This window comes from Microchirus variegatus (genome assembly GCF_963457635.1).
Source record: "Microchirus variegatus genome assembly, chromosome: 1".
In the NCBI taxonomy this organism is placed as follows: Eukaryota; Metazoa; Chordata; class Actinopteri; order Pleuronectiformes; family Soleidae; genus Microchirus; species Microchirus variegatus.
Window position 1 is genome coordinate 27979982 of NC_139802.1, and position 18037 is coordinate 27998018.

Genomic DNA, 18037 nt, shown 5'->3' on the forward strand with positions numbered 1-18037 from the left:
CGGAGAGGGACACTGAGCTCTTGAAAGAAGTGTTAATAATAGGAAGGATCCACTGTCTAGTCTGTGTGTCTACATGTGATGAGTGTGAAGATGAGCTAAATGCATTTCTGAATCTCTAATCCTGGGCTGGTATCCTCACGACCCTGACCTTGACACTAAAAGGCAGCAGACAACAATTTTGCTGCAAACCCCCAATCTGTAACTGCATTATAATAGAAATGTTTTCTAATGCCATAAGCAAATTCTGGCTAATTCACACTGATAACTGTTTTTTTTTAAGACATTAGATGTAAAGGGACATTCATGATTCCAGAACTAAATTGTCATATGGTGGTGTCACAGTGGTTCAGACCATGCAATTAGATTCTTACTATGCCGTTCTACAAAACAATAATATAATAAAACGTGACAAAATTTAATGCAGTGCAGATTGGGAGAAGGAAGTTTATAAAAACAAGTTTGCAAAGTGAAGTTCTCTCAACTGAGTAGCAGTCAATGGGAGTGATGGAGGATTTTGTGAATGCATTGTTCAAAAGTCGGGGTGTCATGTTATCATTGTTCATTTTCCTCTGAATCATTTCATTTAAATAACAAACCAAAGCAGTAGTGTGTCAAATCACCCTAAATCTAACAATAGAAGCTGCAGTTGCTGTCACATGAAAAACATGTTTTTTGTCTGCTTTCCTCTCATGGTAATCATCTCATGACCCCTCAGATTTAGAGGGGTTTAGCCTTGGCATAGGAACCATTGAACTTGCTGTCAATAATTAAGTCTTATAATGTCCTATTCATTATTGTATTATAGCATACACAAATTACTAACTGAAACATCTATTTTCCTTTGTTTGTTAGACCACCACCCTGATTGGTCTGCTGAAGACAGCCCGTCTCTTACGGCTGGTACGCGTTGCCCGTAAATTAGACCGCTATTCAGAGTATGGTGCTGCTGTCCTCATGCTGCTCATGTGCATCTTTGCCCTCATTGCCCATTGGCTGGCCTGCATCTGGTACGCTATTGGCAATATGGAGAAGCCTTACTTGGAGCACAAGATTGGATGGCTGGACAACCTAGGGCTGTCAATAGGTGATCTTATTTGTCTTTAGTCCTACTGTCAAAGCTCGGTTTTTATAATAATTGTGTAATCATTTTTTTTTATGTAATTCATTGCAGGAAAAAAATATAACTACAGTGACCCAAGCTCAGGTCCCTCCATCAAAGATAAATACGTCACAGCTCTCTATTTCACCTTCAGCAGTCTGACCAGTGTGGGCTTTGGGAATGTCTCCCCCAACACCAACTCTGAGAAGATCTTTTCCATCTGCGTCATGCTCATTGGATGTGAGTGACAGCTGAGTCATATTGCACACACATATTTTGATCCTGTCATTGTTGCTTAATTCCCTCAATTCCCTGCACAGTTGCATGTAGCTATTTAATTTGTAATGTTTTAGAACCATTTTTAAAGAAAGTTGACATTTACAGTTTTAAGGAAATCATTGTTTTCTAAATACATGTGTACATTTGTACATTTTATCACATGACATTGCATCAGGTAGGTCTCTCCTTGAGGGAATGCTTTATCTAGAATAAACCTAATGTGAAGAAGATATTTTACTTGAGCATCCTTTTCTACCATGTCTCAACCTGTATGGCTTCTCTCACAGCTCTAATGTACGCCAGCATCTTTGGGAATGTGTCTGCCATCATCCAGAGGTTGTACTCAGGTACAGCCAGGTATCACCTCCAGATGCTACGGGTCAAAGAATTTATCCGCTTCCACCAGATCCCAAACCCACTGAGGCAGAGGCTGGAGGAATATTTCCAACACGCCTGGACATACACCAACGGCATTGACATGAATATGGTACGAGAGGAGTATGGAAGCCACTGTCTTGTTTAGTTGGAGTGCAAGCCTCTAGCCTGTGTTTGCACACTAGAAACATTACATGTGTGCTCTTTTGTTTTGCTTACATCTGTTTCATCTTCCTTTCTTAACAAACTCATTTTTTGGAGTAGGATGTTTTGATGTTTGTCTGCTGACTCTCAGCTAATTTGTCCCTGGAAAAAATGCTCTTACCTCATTAGTGTCAAGCAATCTCGCTCTGTCATTGGCATAGTATAATGTTTTCATCCTAATTATACTGTGCAATGCTCATATATGAAGCTTTCATATATAAAAGCTTCAGTTACTGCCTATGCAAATAGTAATTGTACCATTTCTCACCATGATGCCCTTTAAGGTACTTATATAAGTTTGTCTTTTCCATGTCTGCCTCATGTCAAATGGAATGATCCCACCACTCTGGTAAGAGCAGGAGGTACATGTGTTAACACAACTAATGTCAATATGTCCCCCACTGGTAGAGCTTCAGCTCGTTGTGACTGATTGTCATAATGGCATGCTCTAAGTTTGAACTGTTTTAGAAAACTGCTGATGTCTAATGTTAAGTAATACATAATTATCCTAAACATGCATGTTATTGGAAGACTCAGTGCTGCAGTTTTATGTACATACATTAGTCCAACTGTACTGTAAATGGTTGATGTGAAAGCACATCATGGATTTACAGGATTGACTTGCATGCTAAGACACATACATTATCTCTGAATGTTTCTTGTAGGCCACAGTAATGGTCTATCAGTGGTAGACTTTCACATGGCCTGCCTCACAGCCCCTTTTTGCATGAAATCTGTGTATTCAAACACACCCATGAATTTAATCTGGTACCAGAGACAGAGTGAATCACACCTGTGAGAGTGGGCACAGCCTCACCGGGTGCAGCCAGGTTTCCCTCCCAGTGTAGGAGGCTTGGCTACACGCTTTGTGGTGGCACCTGCGCTTGCCAAATGCTGTTCAGTCTTTCCTTTCCAAATCTACTGATCAGCTTTTCGTTTTTGCACAGCAAAAAGCCTGTCGGAGCCAGTTTAAACCATTTCAGTCTACATTTTTTCTTCTCTTGTCATTAACACATATTTTATGTGTAGATGAATAGAAAATATAAGAAATGTGCTTTCTTGTTTCAACTGTGTTCAGCGTGTCCTTGAAGCTCCCTCCCCTGCCGTCCAGTGTCTGTTGTGTTTTAAGTTTGAAAAGAAAATGTGGTCCTTCACAGTCAGTTAATGTTGTCCAGGGATCATTAGCTTTGTGTCTGGTCTCTGTGTCTTTGTTGTTACAAGGGTAAGTGTATTTTAAGTGGATTTAATGCATCAGGGAAGCCTCACAATTTTAATCATATATATGTTTTTTTTTATTATACTTTCAACAGTCTCCCAGGCTTTCTCGGATGGGTAGGGATGCTTGACCAGTCACGGTTGGATCATGTTTTAATATTAATAATTGTCTGTTCATTTAACATCACAGACTATTGATGAATGTTGCAATAGTGTCACATTCATTGAGATTGAATATTGTTCCAACATCATGGTCTTGCATATTCCAGGTAATGATTCGAGAGTAGTTTCTTCCCAGCAGTGCACAAAGGCAATGGAAAATGTTAAAATTATCTCTAAATGTCACAGCCAGAGAGCAGACATAACATATATGTAGCCTGTGTTGTTGTGTTTGAGCCATCACTTATCTGCAACTTCACATCTACATGTTCTGTCTTGTCTCTCATCTAAAGATGCTGAAAGCCTCATTCATCCATTAAATCTCTTGTTGAAGATCGATGTTGGCTAATACTGCTGCAGAATGTGATAGGATTTGAGAAGAAGGAAAGAACACAAATGGCAACGGTTTCAAATTTCTATGAACATCTGTTGAATTTGAACAACAACCACAAACCAAACTGAATTAAAACATTCAGCCCATCAAAAAACACACTTACAGCTTGTAAAAGAAAAAGCAGCAACACTGCTTTATCACATGTAAACACAACATAATCATGTGTGCTCCACACTCAGGTCCTGAAGGGTTTTCCCGAGTGCCTGCAGGCAGATATCTGCCTCCACCTCAACAAGAGCCTTCTCCACGGGTGTAAGGCGTTTCGTGGAGCCACTAAGGGCTGCCTCCGAGCCCTGGCCATGAGGTTCAAGACCACCCATGCTCCGCCTGGAGACACCTTAGTCCACTCTGGTGATGTGCTCACAGCGCTTTACTTCGTCTCCCGCGGCTCGATCGAAATCCTCAAAGATGACGTGGTGGTTGCCATCCTGGGTGAGTACACCTCACTAGCATTTGCTCACGAATGTAATCGCTTGTACAATTCACGTGTGTATTTACAGACCCATGTTGTTGATGTTAGCACTTGTGGGTGCATTCAGTAATCTTTGACCTTTCCATGAGAAATTGTAAAGGCTTAGGAAAACTGCTCTTTTCACTTACATATAATCATATACTGTATACATTACTGTGTGGAAGTTTTAGGCCATGTTAGGTTTGTTGTTTTAGCAGTGCTCTAACAACTCTTTATATTAGATTTTCAATTTTGTTTTATTAAAGTTCAACCATGAAATATGTATACAGGAAATACAAACACGGAGTATGTAAACAAGAAAATACAGGAATGTGTGTACAGGAAGTAAGAATACATTTTAAAAGACCTGAAAACGCATGTATTTATTCATCATATCAAATATGGCTGCTGTAAAAATCTCATTGGATGATACCATATATAACTTTCAATCACAGTATTCAGTTCAATTTGAGAGACCAAAATAAAGAATTTGAAAGATATCCTTCCTGTGGACACAAACATCTAAACATTTCTAATTAACCAAGTGAGTTCTATTAAAAAAGCAGTTCAAAAACAACCAGAGGAGAGCACAACTTTTATAGTCCTGTCACTCCAGCTTCACCATAGCTTTGTCTGAACTCACCTAGACGGGGGTGGGCCCACTGAATAAGGATGGCTTTGTTGTGCTGTGATATGTCTGAGTTGGCAGCTGAGATCCCTGCTGGGTAGGTTGTAATAACTTACATCAAAGAACATTGTGATTGCTGCCTCACTGTCGTGCCCGAGATGAAGGGAGGAGAGAGAAAAGAGTGGGGGTGGACACATAGTGGGACAAGAGTAACAGAGGATATGTGTTGATGAGAAAAAGGGCTAGATTGTTCTCAAATAGATGGATGACAATAGAAGCAGTCAGGGAAGGAGAGCTGAGTGAGTGAGTGGGTGGAGTTGAAATAAAAGGACGAGCGATGGCAGAGAAAGAAGAGGAGAGTAAAAGTAAGAGGCAGATTGAGGAATTCAGAACAGAGGTGAAGTGACAGGGAGAAAAGAAGGGTAGTGAGAGTTTCATGTGATTGTCAGTGGGATTCGATCAGTGCTTGATGAGAGGAACCACTGAGCTGCACAAAATTATCAGCAGCATCCAAATGTAATTACAATAAATCTCATCTTTTGCTCTCTCAACATCCTCCTCTTATCCCAGCAGCAGCAGGTGCATCCTGCCAAGGATTTTATGCATTTATTTTTCATTTTACTGGCACTTTTCACTGAACCAATTAGGTCTGATGTAAACCTGAAACACACTCATCACATATCATGAGCATGAAGCACTGATGGTGAAGTTGTTCATGCAGTACAGCTCAGCACATTCTCTACTACAGTAAGAAGAGAATTGCAGATTACTACATTTTCACTCAGTCATGTTTATACTCCACTCCCGTGTGGCCATGTGATACTGTACATCACACCATACATATACGCACATACAATATGCAAATAAAATGTTAAATAGGTGGAAATAATCTATTATGAACAAGATAAATGTTGAATTTGAGGCAATAGAAAATTCACATCATTTATGTGTATGATTTCATTAGTTTATGTGCATTTCCACTCATTGTAGTGGGTAGTTTTAAATACATTTAATTATATAATTTGTTCCCATCTACAGTCTAAATCAGGGGTGTCCAAACTATGGCCCACGGGCCAATCCCAGCCCCTCTGTGAGATGTTATGTGGCCTTCATCACATTATCCTCATTAGCTCAGTTGGTGAGGGGTTGCGTTAAGAAACCAGATCTTTTCATTTTTTTGATTCCTGCATGGCTTAGATTTGGTAACATTTAAAAATGATAATTGTGACAATGGGAATATATAATATAATAATTAAATAATTTATAAAGCATTGCATTTGTATGTAAATGTTTAAAAGAGATCAGATATGGCCCATCCCTGGTCTAAATGAACCATCAATGTTTCAACATGTATTGTCCTATGTATTGAACTCATTTTTTTCTTTAATTCTTTGATTACTTTAATTACCAAATCCTTCTGTTATGTATTATTTAGATGTATTTCTTGTGAAAAAAAAAGTCATGTCAGTTTTAGTGTCATTTTTCACAGCACTGTTTCTTTGTTTTGATGTTTTGAGACATAAAACAAGCTTACGACTCTGCCTAACCACTAAGCCAGTGTGGTGGGTGGTTAGAGGTGTGTGCAACCTTGTAAAACAACTGTTAAGATGTCAGCCTCTATCATTGCACAATGCATATAGCAGCAACTGCCAACAGGGTTGAAGTAAATTGACATTAATGCACGAGCTAAGCAATACACATTGATGAGGCATATCTAAAAGTACATTAAGTTATCCTGACATTATGAAATCAAGAGTGAGTGGGGAAAATGCAGTTATGAAATAAAAGACCTGACAAGGTCAAAGTAAGTATCTTTATAAAAGTAAAAGTTTTGGACTTATTAGCACATTTTATTTTGTCATTTATAGCATAGGTATTTGTGGTAGTGACAGGAAATATCAAAATTATGTTTAAGGCCCCATAAAGACGTGCCAATTTTGGATGACGCAGGTCAGTCAGGAATAACCTTTGATAATGCATTAACTCAACAGACTGTGTAGAATCCCTCTCTTCAATGAGCCTTTGTGACCTTGTCATGCTTCTCTGCATGTACCTGTTCCTGTTTCCTCTGCAGGTAAGAACGACATCTTCGGTGAGATGATGCACCTGTTTGCCAAGCCGGGGAAGTCCTGCGCTGACGTGCGAGCGCTGAGTTACTGTGACCTCCACACCATCCAGAGGGAGGAGATTCTGGAGGTGCTGGACATGTATCCAGAGTTTGCCGACCTCTTCCCCACAAACTTGGAGCTGACATTTGACCTCCGTGATGAGAACCCCAAGGTAATCAAGATGCAAGGGCCACCACCAGTTTTCGATTACTACAGCCTTGGAAGTAGTGGAATGAATTGAAGGCTTTTATGCTGTATATCTCCTTCACTGTTCAGTAAAAAGCTTTTAGTTGAGACAATCTAGTTGGATTAAACTGTCAGCCCCATGCACCATATCTCTGTCATGTCCATTTAAGTCGAAGGAATAGCGTTGTTATTATTTCTCCTTAGTGCTTCAGTTCATCTATGGTTGTAGAATAAAAGCAAGATTTAGACGTTTTGTTTTTAATGTGTCATTTGCTGGAGGACATGAGTAAGAGATAGAGTATTAGTCAAGCATTTAAAGTGGACATAATGGACAGAGGGTTTAATGTAGGCTGTAATTATGATTCATTGAGTGTAGTGGAAAAATGTTGAAGCAAAAACCTACACTTATCAGTATTTTTATTTATCAATGACCAGGGTTCTGGTCAGCTTATATATATTTAAATAAAAAAAAACTTATCTCAATTAGAGAAATATATACTATTTGAAATGGTTCAGTCTGATCACAGGTTGTTCTTTGCTTACAAAGCTAAATATGACGCTACAGGTGCATCAGGACAAACAGATTTAAAAACGGCTTCTCCCCAAAAGCAATAACCACCCTCAACTCTAACATGCACCACTTTCACCACTGTGAAATACCATACCCACTCTGCACTAACACACCATAATGTGCATTGAAACACTGTATATAGTACCATAGTTATGTTTTTGTTTTTTTGTAAATGTACATACACCTCACGACTGTGCACCTTACCTCCCCACACCTTTACCCCCTTTTTTGCACACTTTGTTTTATGTTCTTTTTTACACTGCTAATGGAGATGCTTTTAATCTAATTGTACATGTCTATAGTTACAATAAAGGCGTTCTATCTTTTCTTCTGTTACAGGCATCGTACCCAAAAGCATCTAATTCTCACACAGATGACATGAACTGTCGAAGACGTGCGTCCAACAGAAGGAAATCGTCCACAGGTCAGCTCACGATGCATGGTCTTTTAAAGACTATTTAGCAATTATTCTGAAGCATTTAAAGAGTGTTATTGATGATATTCCATAACAATTCAGCTTAATCGATCCATCTAATCTAATGTTGTCCCATCACGAGTAATTTGACTAGTCACAGGACACAGTCCTGTTAAGTGCTACTTAAAAAAAAAAGAGAGTTGGACAGTTAACACAATAAAAGTTGATATAATCAGTTCAGAGTTGCAGAGATGAGAGATTAGCTCAACAAAACAAATGCATCAGTCTGTGCTTGTCTGATAAGAGGAGTACAGGACACAAATAAACACAATCTCAAAATGTGAGTAAAACTATCACTATATTTTCCAGTGATCCTGCACCTTTTAACAGCATAGTGTTATCAGTCACTCATGCTATTGTGTATGTTTGGTCTTTATTTCTCTTATGCAGAATGGAGAGTTGCATTAGGTGAAATAAACACATTTTAACAGTCTAGTTAAAACAGCCAGTCTATTCTTTGACGTATCCAGGTGATGGTTATGTTGTATAAAACATCCTTGTGACGTGTCCAAAGACCTCACTAAAGCAGTCCTGAGCTGTGAAAGTGTGCTGCTGCTCAGCCCAGCTTAAAAGCTCCAGTGTTGCATAGAAGATGTGTTTCTTAAGCAAGATTAGAACAATCAGATTGATCTATTGTGTAAAGGGATGTATAAATAAAGCTGCTCCAAGGTAAAACGGCAACCCTCAGTCGCTTGAGCTATGAAAAGCAAAACAAATGGAACCAGACTAATTAAAGCCCAGTTCAAGATCTTTCATTCATGACTTTGAAACACGGACCTGGGAAACCGAGAGCAGATCTCATCAATCCACTGCCACAGAGCAGCACATGTTAAAGAAAACCTGTCAGAGCAGTAGTGGGCTCAGGCTCACACAAGTGCACATGATCTCCTCACTGTCAGTGCTCTGCTGTAAACACATCTTTATGAGTAATGAGTATAACACTTAGAACAGCTTAAAATTGCTACTTATATTATTTGTATGCATAAGGTATAACACCAGCAAATGATTTTGGAATATAAAACAGAACCCTGCCCATATATATTACAGCAAGAAAATAAAAATAATCTTGTACAGTACATGCAGACCATGTTGATCTGATAAATACTGTATGTTGAGACTGGGACAAAACCAAGTAGTAGAAGCTTCTAACTTCTACTATTAAAACCTCTTAAATGTAAATGCAATTTAATGTATTCTCCTGTATACAATAAATATTATGGCTGTTTTTAAATCTTCCACCCATGTGTCTTCAGATCAATTACAGTCCAGTTAAACTCAGCATCCTCCCTGCATTCAGCTTTCAAATAACGGTACGCACTATGCTTTTGCGAATGGGGCTCGCGCCCTGGGAGCTGTTGTAATTTGACTTCTAACAGCCAGGAGAGGTGGGATGTAGAGACAGAGCCTCCACACAGCAGCACTCAGCATTTTGAATTAAATTCAGTCAAATCTAAGAGGTTACCATGGTTACAGGCCATATGAGTACAGTATCACCATCTCCCAGTGAGTGGGGACAGAGAACGTACCTAACAGTCCATTTCACAATCCTGCAGCCTCCATCTATCAGGTGGGATGAGATGCATGAACACGAGCATTAATCATTTATAGCTGATGATATATGACTTGTACACACGTTTAGAGCAACTGTTGCTTACATAACACGATTAGTTTGTCACATTAAAGACTCTTTACCACCGTTTGTCCTCACATCACCCACAAAGCAAAAACACACGCTACGTGTTGTCAAAGATAATGAGACGCCCCAGACGTCCCCAGAGGAAGTGAGAGCAGAAGTCGGTGTTCCCTCAGCAGATTTCCTGATTACCATTTCTCCCTGTAGGTTCCCACAACAAGGAGCCAGTGGCCGCCTACTGTGACACCAAGCAGAGGAGACAGATCTACGCCTCCTCAGCAGCTGAGGAGAAGAGAGAGTCGGCTGAGGAGGCAGAGGACCAGGAGGAGGAGGAGGACGAGGAGGAGGAAGAGGAGCAGAGGCCCTTGTGTTCTGGTGTGCTGGGCTACCCGGTAGTTAGGGACCACTCCCTGGGCTTTGGGCTGAGCAGCACTGCGGATGCACCGGCTGTAGAGAATACACAAGGCACAGGAGAATATAAAGGTGGTAATGGAAACTGTGTGTCCCCAAGTCAGTTTTCATGCACACTCTTGTTTCATAATGGATGAATGAATTACATCATCATCTCTACTGAACAGTTCGGCTCAGTTTGGGATGTTATGCAATTATTTGAATTTCAGTTGTCAAAAGTTATGAAGGGTGAATGGGTGGAGCTAAACTCACTGTTGAGTGGTTGAGAGAGAATGGGAATGGACGGGCAATAACACATTTGTAGCAAAAATATTCTGACAAATAATGCTGTAAATCGACAGTACAGGCTTGTCCTATAAGGTTTTACAACAGTAACAGTGGCTCAGAATTTAAATTAGAACTCCCCTCCTGCCCCCAAAAAATCTCTTAACACAACAAGAGGAATGTCACACCTAACAAGGATTATGCGTCATTAAGGTGAAGCCTAAAACCCGCTCAGTAATAGCAGCAAAGAGGATTATTTCTGGCAAACAACTGGGGGTCACCACTTTTGATCACAGGTCATGACCAGATAACGGATTCATTGGAAACTTTAGGTTAAATCATTGTGTTTTGTTGTCACCTAGCCATATTACATCTTTTTAGGACATTTTAGTATTATGGTTGAATTATGCATATGGTTGCAGTGAAAATCACACTGACACAGTACAGCCTTTCAGGGAAGAGTAAGTTATGAAATGCGAGTTAAAAAACCCTGCAGATTCCAGTACAGCTCAGACAGTGACAGCCAAAGCCTTGAACTACCTCTGCGGGCAGATCCAGGAGAAAACCTTTGTGACACTGTGTGCCTGCTGCTACACACTGAGCCAACACAAGAGTTTTATGTTTACAGCTTGACTTCACATGACTTAGAGTCATAAGAAGTTACTGCAGTGTCACCTTAAATCCTCATAAAATCACCCGGTGTGAAGAGGGCTGCAGCACGCACACACTACAGGATTCCATTTAAACTCGGCATGAGTCCACACTAAGACAGCATGTTGATTTGATAGTGATATCCCATAATTCAGTTGTTGCAGCCCTAAGAGGATTTCTGCCAGAGCAGAGAGTATTGATTCCTATAACAGCTCAGCAAGAAGAACATTCAGCAAATGCCAATTTAATCTCCAGCCATTTCCTCCTCACCCACAAACCCAAAAATCCCTCAGAGGGCATGACTGTCGAGCAGGGTCAGTGTTGTGTTTTTTCCTCTGTGGGATAGAGGTTAGGATTCAGGAGGCAGTGAGCTCATCAGATCTTAGTAATGCTTTATGATGACAAGGCACAACGTAGGAAAAATCTTTCCCTTAGACACAGCAGCTCTAATAACACAGATAATTTTCCCTGTGTTTGTGTGCGTATGTGCATGTTCACATCTCTCCCACCAGAGCATCACACAGATGAGTGGGTGCGTAAACGTCCCAGTGGGAACACAGAGGGGGCCGCCCAGTGTCAAGAGACGGCAGCCGGGGAGGACGACAGTGACACAGACCTCACCTATGGAGAGGTGGAGCAACGGCTGGACCTGCTGCAACAGCATCTCAACAGGTGTGGTGTGGATGTTGGTCATTATAGATATACACTATAGGTCAATCACAGAAAACCCATCATCAGTATCGCAATATGTGCATGAATTAGGTTAGACACGTGTAGATGGCAGTCATCTCTTTTCCATATTCTGTAAGGTAATTATTTTCTCCATGACTACTTTTGTTTTTGCTGTATCAGAATATTGATAAAGGTTTTTTTGAGGGGTAACAAACCAAGAAAACAGCAGGATAAGCCAAGCAGCTTCAACAAGCGAGGTTGTGGCTAATTAATAGCTGTCTGCAAATCAATGCAGATATATTAAAAAGCCAATAGTCGGTGAGTTTTGATGTGTACAGCCTTCACATGGCCTGCGAATTTGCAGGCAACCAAAACCTCTGTCAAAAGTGATTAATCAATCTAGAAAGTCGGCTACTGGCACAGTAATCTGTCCCTCACCTACAGATCCTGCATATCAAGAGATTATGTACAACAAAAACACTTTGTCTGTCATTTACACATATATATTTTTTTTTACTGCAGCTGCACAAGTGAAAAACACTGAGCACCACACACACTACCTCGACTATTTCAGTGAAATGCTTCTTGCCTCAGTAACACCCACAGACCTGTGATGCAGCTGTGATTAGAATATACTGTGTAAGTATAATATTTAGCCTGTAATTGTGAGGATAGTGAGTGCCTTCATCCTGTGGCTTTATCTCAAATCATTGAGAAAAAGAAAACGTGATAAAGATCATGTGGCAGTGTTCAATGTTGGTATTCACAACTTCTAAAGGGGAATTCCTCTGGCCTTACACATTAAAGTTTGTTTCCAAGTGTTCAGGAGTGCCACTGCATATGATTTACAGCTGTATGAAGTGCTCACTCGCTGAGTTATGAATGACACTACTCTTCACTTTAGGCTCGGGGCGAAAGGAGCCTCGAACACACCTGTCAATGTCCAATTGAAGTGTCAGTTGTTGATTTGCATCGTGGGTAATGCAGCAGGCGCCACGAGGAAGAATGTGGAATAAAAGAGCCACTGTCTTTTATAGTGCTAAGTTGTGACTAATGGATTTTATAGGAGCATGAGCCTAGATCAGCAGTTTGCCAGTAATTTTAATATCAAATGAAAATATTTATAGAAGCTGAGCTGACGTCTTAGGCACAAAATGTGTTCTTTTAGAGATGATGATCCTGACCTTTAGATAACAAGAGACACCTTCAGGACCATGTTTGGCTCCATTTCCCATAAAAGGCTTTTTAGTTTTCTCCAAATTCATCGCAACAAAGTCATCTTTCAGAGCTCACCATACAAACCCTTGTGATTGTGGCTATAATTGGCTGGAAACATTCCCAGAGACTTCGTAGACCAAACTCTTGCTGCAGTTGTGTTGATGCAGTGAGCAGAGTGAGCACTGTGTGTGATCCTGTGCTGGTGTCCTGGTATAGGCAGTCAGCAGGTGTGTATTTATAGCTCACAGCCATGAGATTCAGACACACTGCACAGAATATTGATGTCGTCGTGTGAGGTTTGGTCGTCACTGTGGAACTGCAGAGTCCTGGTGCAGGGAAGGTGGTATTTGCACACAAACTGCTGGCATTAATTTCTATTTAGAGGATTATAGTGATGTGAGATAAAGAACTTGTGGTGAACAGGTGTCCTCGGGAATCTTCACACTCTTCCAGTGGAAATGAGGGATGAGGCCTGGGAGCCTCCTCACAGCTGGCCAGCATTTATCCACTTGAGCTGATTTGGCAGCCACAGCCACTGCACCTAAGCTTCCTTTTTACAGAGGCAGGACCCAGCCACAGAGTTTGTTTGCACTACTTATCGACCACCAATATAATGTAATATCATAACCGATTCAGCTACACTGAATCTTACTCAATGAAACGCATGTTCATCTTTCCCTTATCTAGATAATCTTCCTGCAGGTTACTTAACGTTCAAATCAACTGCAGTTGTTGGGTGAGAGTCTCCCCCTAGTGTTTTGTTTCAGTACTGACCACAAACCAATGCACCAATAATAACACTGTAAGGAGAAGCTCTTCTTGATGCCAACACTTAAATTATTTAGGACAGTAATACAAGAGACTGACTGATTTACTGGCAATAATTGTGTAGCATCACATGCTTGTCATCAGTATTGATTCATGTCTAAACTCACCTGACTTTGAGGCATTTCTGAACTTCAGCTTCATGAATGGTTTTATTGTTGGAGTCAGAATGTATTACTGCACCACAAATATGCTTCATTGCTCTGCTTTCATTGGGAAACAATGATTTGTCTCTGTTATAGACTGGAGTCGCAGATGACTGCAGACATCCAGGCCATCCTGCAGCTGCTGCAGAGGCAAACGACAGCAGGGCCTCCAGCCTACAGCACCGTCACCTCCAGCCCCGAGTACCAGAGGCCGGCAGTCAGGGTCCAGCCAGCGTGTGCCATCCAGACCAATCTGAGCCTCAGTCCTGCTCCACCTCCACCACAGGTACATCAGAGCATGGCCATCTTGTCTTTTGTCTCTGAGATTTGCTCCTTTAAATTAACTTGATCCTTAAAATACTGTAAATCAGCATTTGGACCGTATGTTTTTACAGCATCTAGAAATACAAAATAGCAGTAAGTATTTGAATAATCTGTGTTGGGACGATCGACTGTTTATAAAAAAATGATTAATTCACTATTGGGAGACTCCACTGTTTACAAGATGAACTTGATGAAGATGGAAGTCTATGGAAAAAAACAGCTTCAACTTCTTACTTGATTTGTAATGTCAGTAAACATTTTCCTGAGGAGTTAATGATTTCCATCACTAGTGTTGGCTCTTCTTCGATAGAACATCAATCAATCAATCTTTATTTGTATAGTCCACAGTTTACAAAACAGTTTGTCTCACGGGACTTCGCAGGGTTGGTAACATCCTCTGTCCTTAGACATTCGACATGATGGCAGTTTTTTAATTATGTTCCATTTCAGAGGCGTAAGACAATAAAATATGACAAATTAGATAGTGGAATCCATTGTGATTGACCCGCGTGTGTTTTTGTTTCTCACAGAGCCTCGGCCCAGAAAATGTCCAGAACACATCCAAAGAAACCTCCCCAGTCCTCCTGCACAATGAGACTCTTCCAGACCAAAACTTTGCTGGTTTACTTGAGTCCAACAAAGACACAGATCAGAGACACACACAAAATGATGTGCAATCTCTAGAACAACAGCACCACCATGAGCCAGCGAGGTTCCCCTCCGGCCGACAATCCTCTCTACCTGATGTCCCCAGCAGCTCAGGAATGGTGGGACTCCACAGGCCTGTTTCTGACCCGGGGCTTCCAGGAAAGTAGTCCCCCCCCTTCGACCCGTCGACACTGACTGAAGGTCGTCTCTCAAGCTTGACTCAGGGCCTAAGAAAGAGACTGAATATGCAAAGGAAAACAAACTATTGACTTTCTTCCATTCCTTTTTCAGAAGCTCTCCCAGCCCCGAACCCTCTTCCCTCTCTGATGTAGATGTAAGTGCATTTATACAGAGGTATTTATACACTATATAATTGATAATACAGTATGTAAAGTCATCATCAACTGTGTACATACTTCAAATAGAACACTGCCAGCAACAAGGCACATAATGTGCTTTTCTAAAAACGATATGCATGTTTTAGTTCCTCACCTTTTCTGTTGCATGTTCCCCACACACACTGCTGCTCAGCAGGTGATCAGGTGTGTTCTCGGCATGCTCACAGACCTCTGTAGCGATCACTTCTCCTTTTCTACGACTCCTCCCTCTTCACAGGGACAAAGCTACTTGAAACTCTTTCTATAATCTAGTTTTTCAGCAGCTCCAAACATTTGACGCGGTTTGAGACTCACAAGGAGATTGGCGTGTATATTTAGCGTGCCTACTGTACACCACAATGCCACAAAACGTTTGAAAGCCACTTCTTCACTTCAGCTCACAATACTCAACACAGTGTACTAATAAAGAACATGGAGGCTACGTAGACAGGACATATAGCACAAGACTTTGTCAGCCTTTGAAAGCAATAATGATGAACCAGTACAGGAAAATTCACTGAACTCTGGTGTGTTCCTAGAGTTCAAAACACACTGGGAAAAAAGTGAGCAGCTTTCATGTTTGGATTTAATTTATATCAGATATTAATATCACACCCATAACACGTCACTGTATATGTTTAACACACAGATGTGTAAGAAAAAACAAGGGACGACAACATCCAGTCTAGTTTCTGTAGAACTGCCTGCATTATATCAATATAACACAAGGATGTTACAGTCAAAACATGTAAGAGACACCTCTGTCGAGGCAATTTGACCATTTTAATTAGCAGCTATTCTTTAGAAGTGTGGGACATTTCCTCAATCAGTAAATTAGATGTGCCCTAAACTCTGTGACTACACAAAACCGACTTGGTTTGAGGGTGAGATTTGGCTCAAGGGATAATCCATTCCTTTTTGGATACTATGCGAGTTAGGGATATTTTTCCATATTTTCTCAAGAAATTAGCAGGCATGTAAACATGAAGTACTAACGCCTATGACCAGGGAAAGTTGTTGTGTATCTGGAGGTATGTGTACCTTCTACTTTATAAATTAATTTATTTCTGAAAATATACCAATATGTAATTCTGATCTAAAAACATAACCTGTTGTTAATATGACCACATTAACCCTTCAATCCCCAGATAAAATTTGCACATAATGAATAACCGTGATTATCTTGGGACCTGAGGTTCAGATACCATTGTATGTCTTATCTGCTACCAATACTCCTAATATACAGCACTTTAAACAGCTATATTCATTAAAATAAAATAAAAATAAAAGTTTCCCCAATTTTCCTAGACATAAATGTCCATCAATGTTTTGACTGCAGTTGTGAGACAGCTGGACAGGAGACGACCTCCTGTATGTGATACATGTACCTGTACTTTGGCCGCATGCTTTAGGTCTTCCATTATTTAAAAAAAAAAAAGTACAATATCCTAAATAAAACGAACAAACATCACCCGAATAAATACACAAAGAAGTAGTACAGCCTTTAATAGCCTTAGCTTTATTAGCCTTTATAAACAACATCCATCCAAAGCAGCAAAATCCTGCTTCTCCACCGTCACACATGTATATGTTACGAACCATGAACTGCATGAAGGAAATGAATTCGTCATTTTAGTTTTCTAATGACGACACAATAGCTCATGTACTGCATGGAGACTGCACTTGAGGAAATTACAAAAAGTCTCAATCGACTGTGTATTACTGCATTAAGATACAGCACATAACCACAGAGATTTCCAGATTACAGTTAGACCTATTTTTCTAAAAACAAAGTATTTAATTTGCCATTATTTTTCTATGTACCTGAGTTTTTGACTTTTTTTTCCCTTAAACCCCCCTGATGTGTTAGAATGTTGTGGAGCACTGATGGAACGATGATGAATGCAATGCACAGCCTCCCAATGTAGCAAAGCAAGGCTTCAGCAACAGGCAGCACTTAAAGCTAAGTGTTGCACTGACTGTGTTCTGTCGGAGTAGTTTGTCTTGAGCTGATATTGCACAATGATTTTTGTGTCGTTACTGCTGAGTTTCCACGTTGAATTTCCCCTCTGAATTTATCCAGCGCTTTGATGAACTAAACCTAAATCTGGGATTCATTTCATCCCCGACTCCTGCACTGGAAACTTGCACCCTCGTTCAACGTAGTGATGGAGGTGTCTGTCTTTATGATGCGGCAGAGATGTTATCAGATGTCAAGCACTTGAGGAAGGAGTGATGTGAAGTGGAAACAGAAGAGTGAAAGTGGAGAAACCTTTAATTTACAGGATGATGCGAAACGTCTCTAGCTGAATGTGGGGTGCTTTCTTTGATGAGCTTTTTCTTTCTTGAGCACAAATGTAGAACAAAAGTTGCTTAAGCCTAAGTCGACGTGTCCGACGCCGGAATTGTCGTCTACTGAACTTTCCTAGGACTTGCAAACTTTTGCACAGAGATCATAAATCTTGCTGTACTGGATACAAAATGTCACTTTTTAAATCTAGTGCTGTTCACAATTGTTTTTATGCATTTTTTTTTAAATGTTTGCCACTGTATTTTATACAATGCAACACTTAACAGCTAATTTGAATGTTTCTGTTCTGAACTATATTTAAAGAAATGGAATATATTGTGTAAATAGACTTGGGTGGGGGAGGGGGGATGATTCAATTGTATAAATGAATAAACGAATGCATACTGGTTAAAAAGAGTTTATTATAAGTAACA

General features: G+C 40.3%; 1 protein-coding gene across 1 annotated transcript in view; it reads left to right on the forward strand.

Moving 5' to 3' along the window:
- Nucleotides 1-15103, forward strand: part of LOC310934600 (voltage-gated inwardly rectifying potassium channel KCNH7-like) — a gene marked incomplete at both ends in the record, with an annotated part of 50607 nt that extends 35504 nt beyond the window's left edge. The window contains 10 exons of the mRNA XM_083898353.1: nucleotides 853-1084; nucleotides 1172-1339; nucleotides 1666-1865; nucleotides 3905-4157; nucleotides 6879-7084; nucleotides 8009-8093; nucleotides 9985-10263; nucleotides 11616-11775; nucleotides 14061-14250; nucleotides 14819-15103. Coding sequence (XP_083754479.1) covers nucleotides 853-1084; nucleotides 1172-1339; nucleotides 1666-1865; nucleotides 3905-4157; nucleotides 6879-7084; nucleotides 8009-8093; nucleotides 9985-10263; nucleotides 11616-11775; nucleotides 14061-14250; nucleotides 14819-15103 — 2058 coding nt within the window. The remainder of the gene's footprint in view (nucleotides 1-852; nucleotides 1085-1171; nucleotides 1340-1665; nucleotides 1866-3904; nucleotides 4158-6878; nucleotides 7085-8008; nucleotides 8094-9984; nucleotides 10264-11615; nucleotides 11776-14060; nucleotides 14251-14818) is intronic.
- Nucleotides 15104-18037: the final 2934 nt, after the last annotated feature.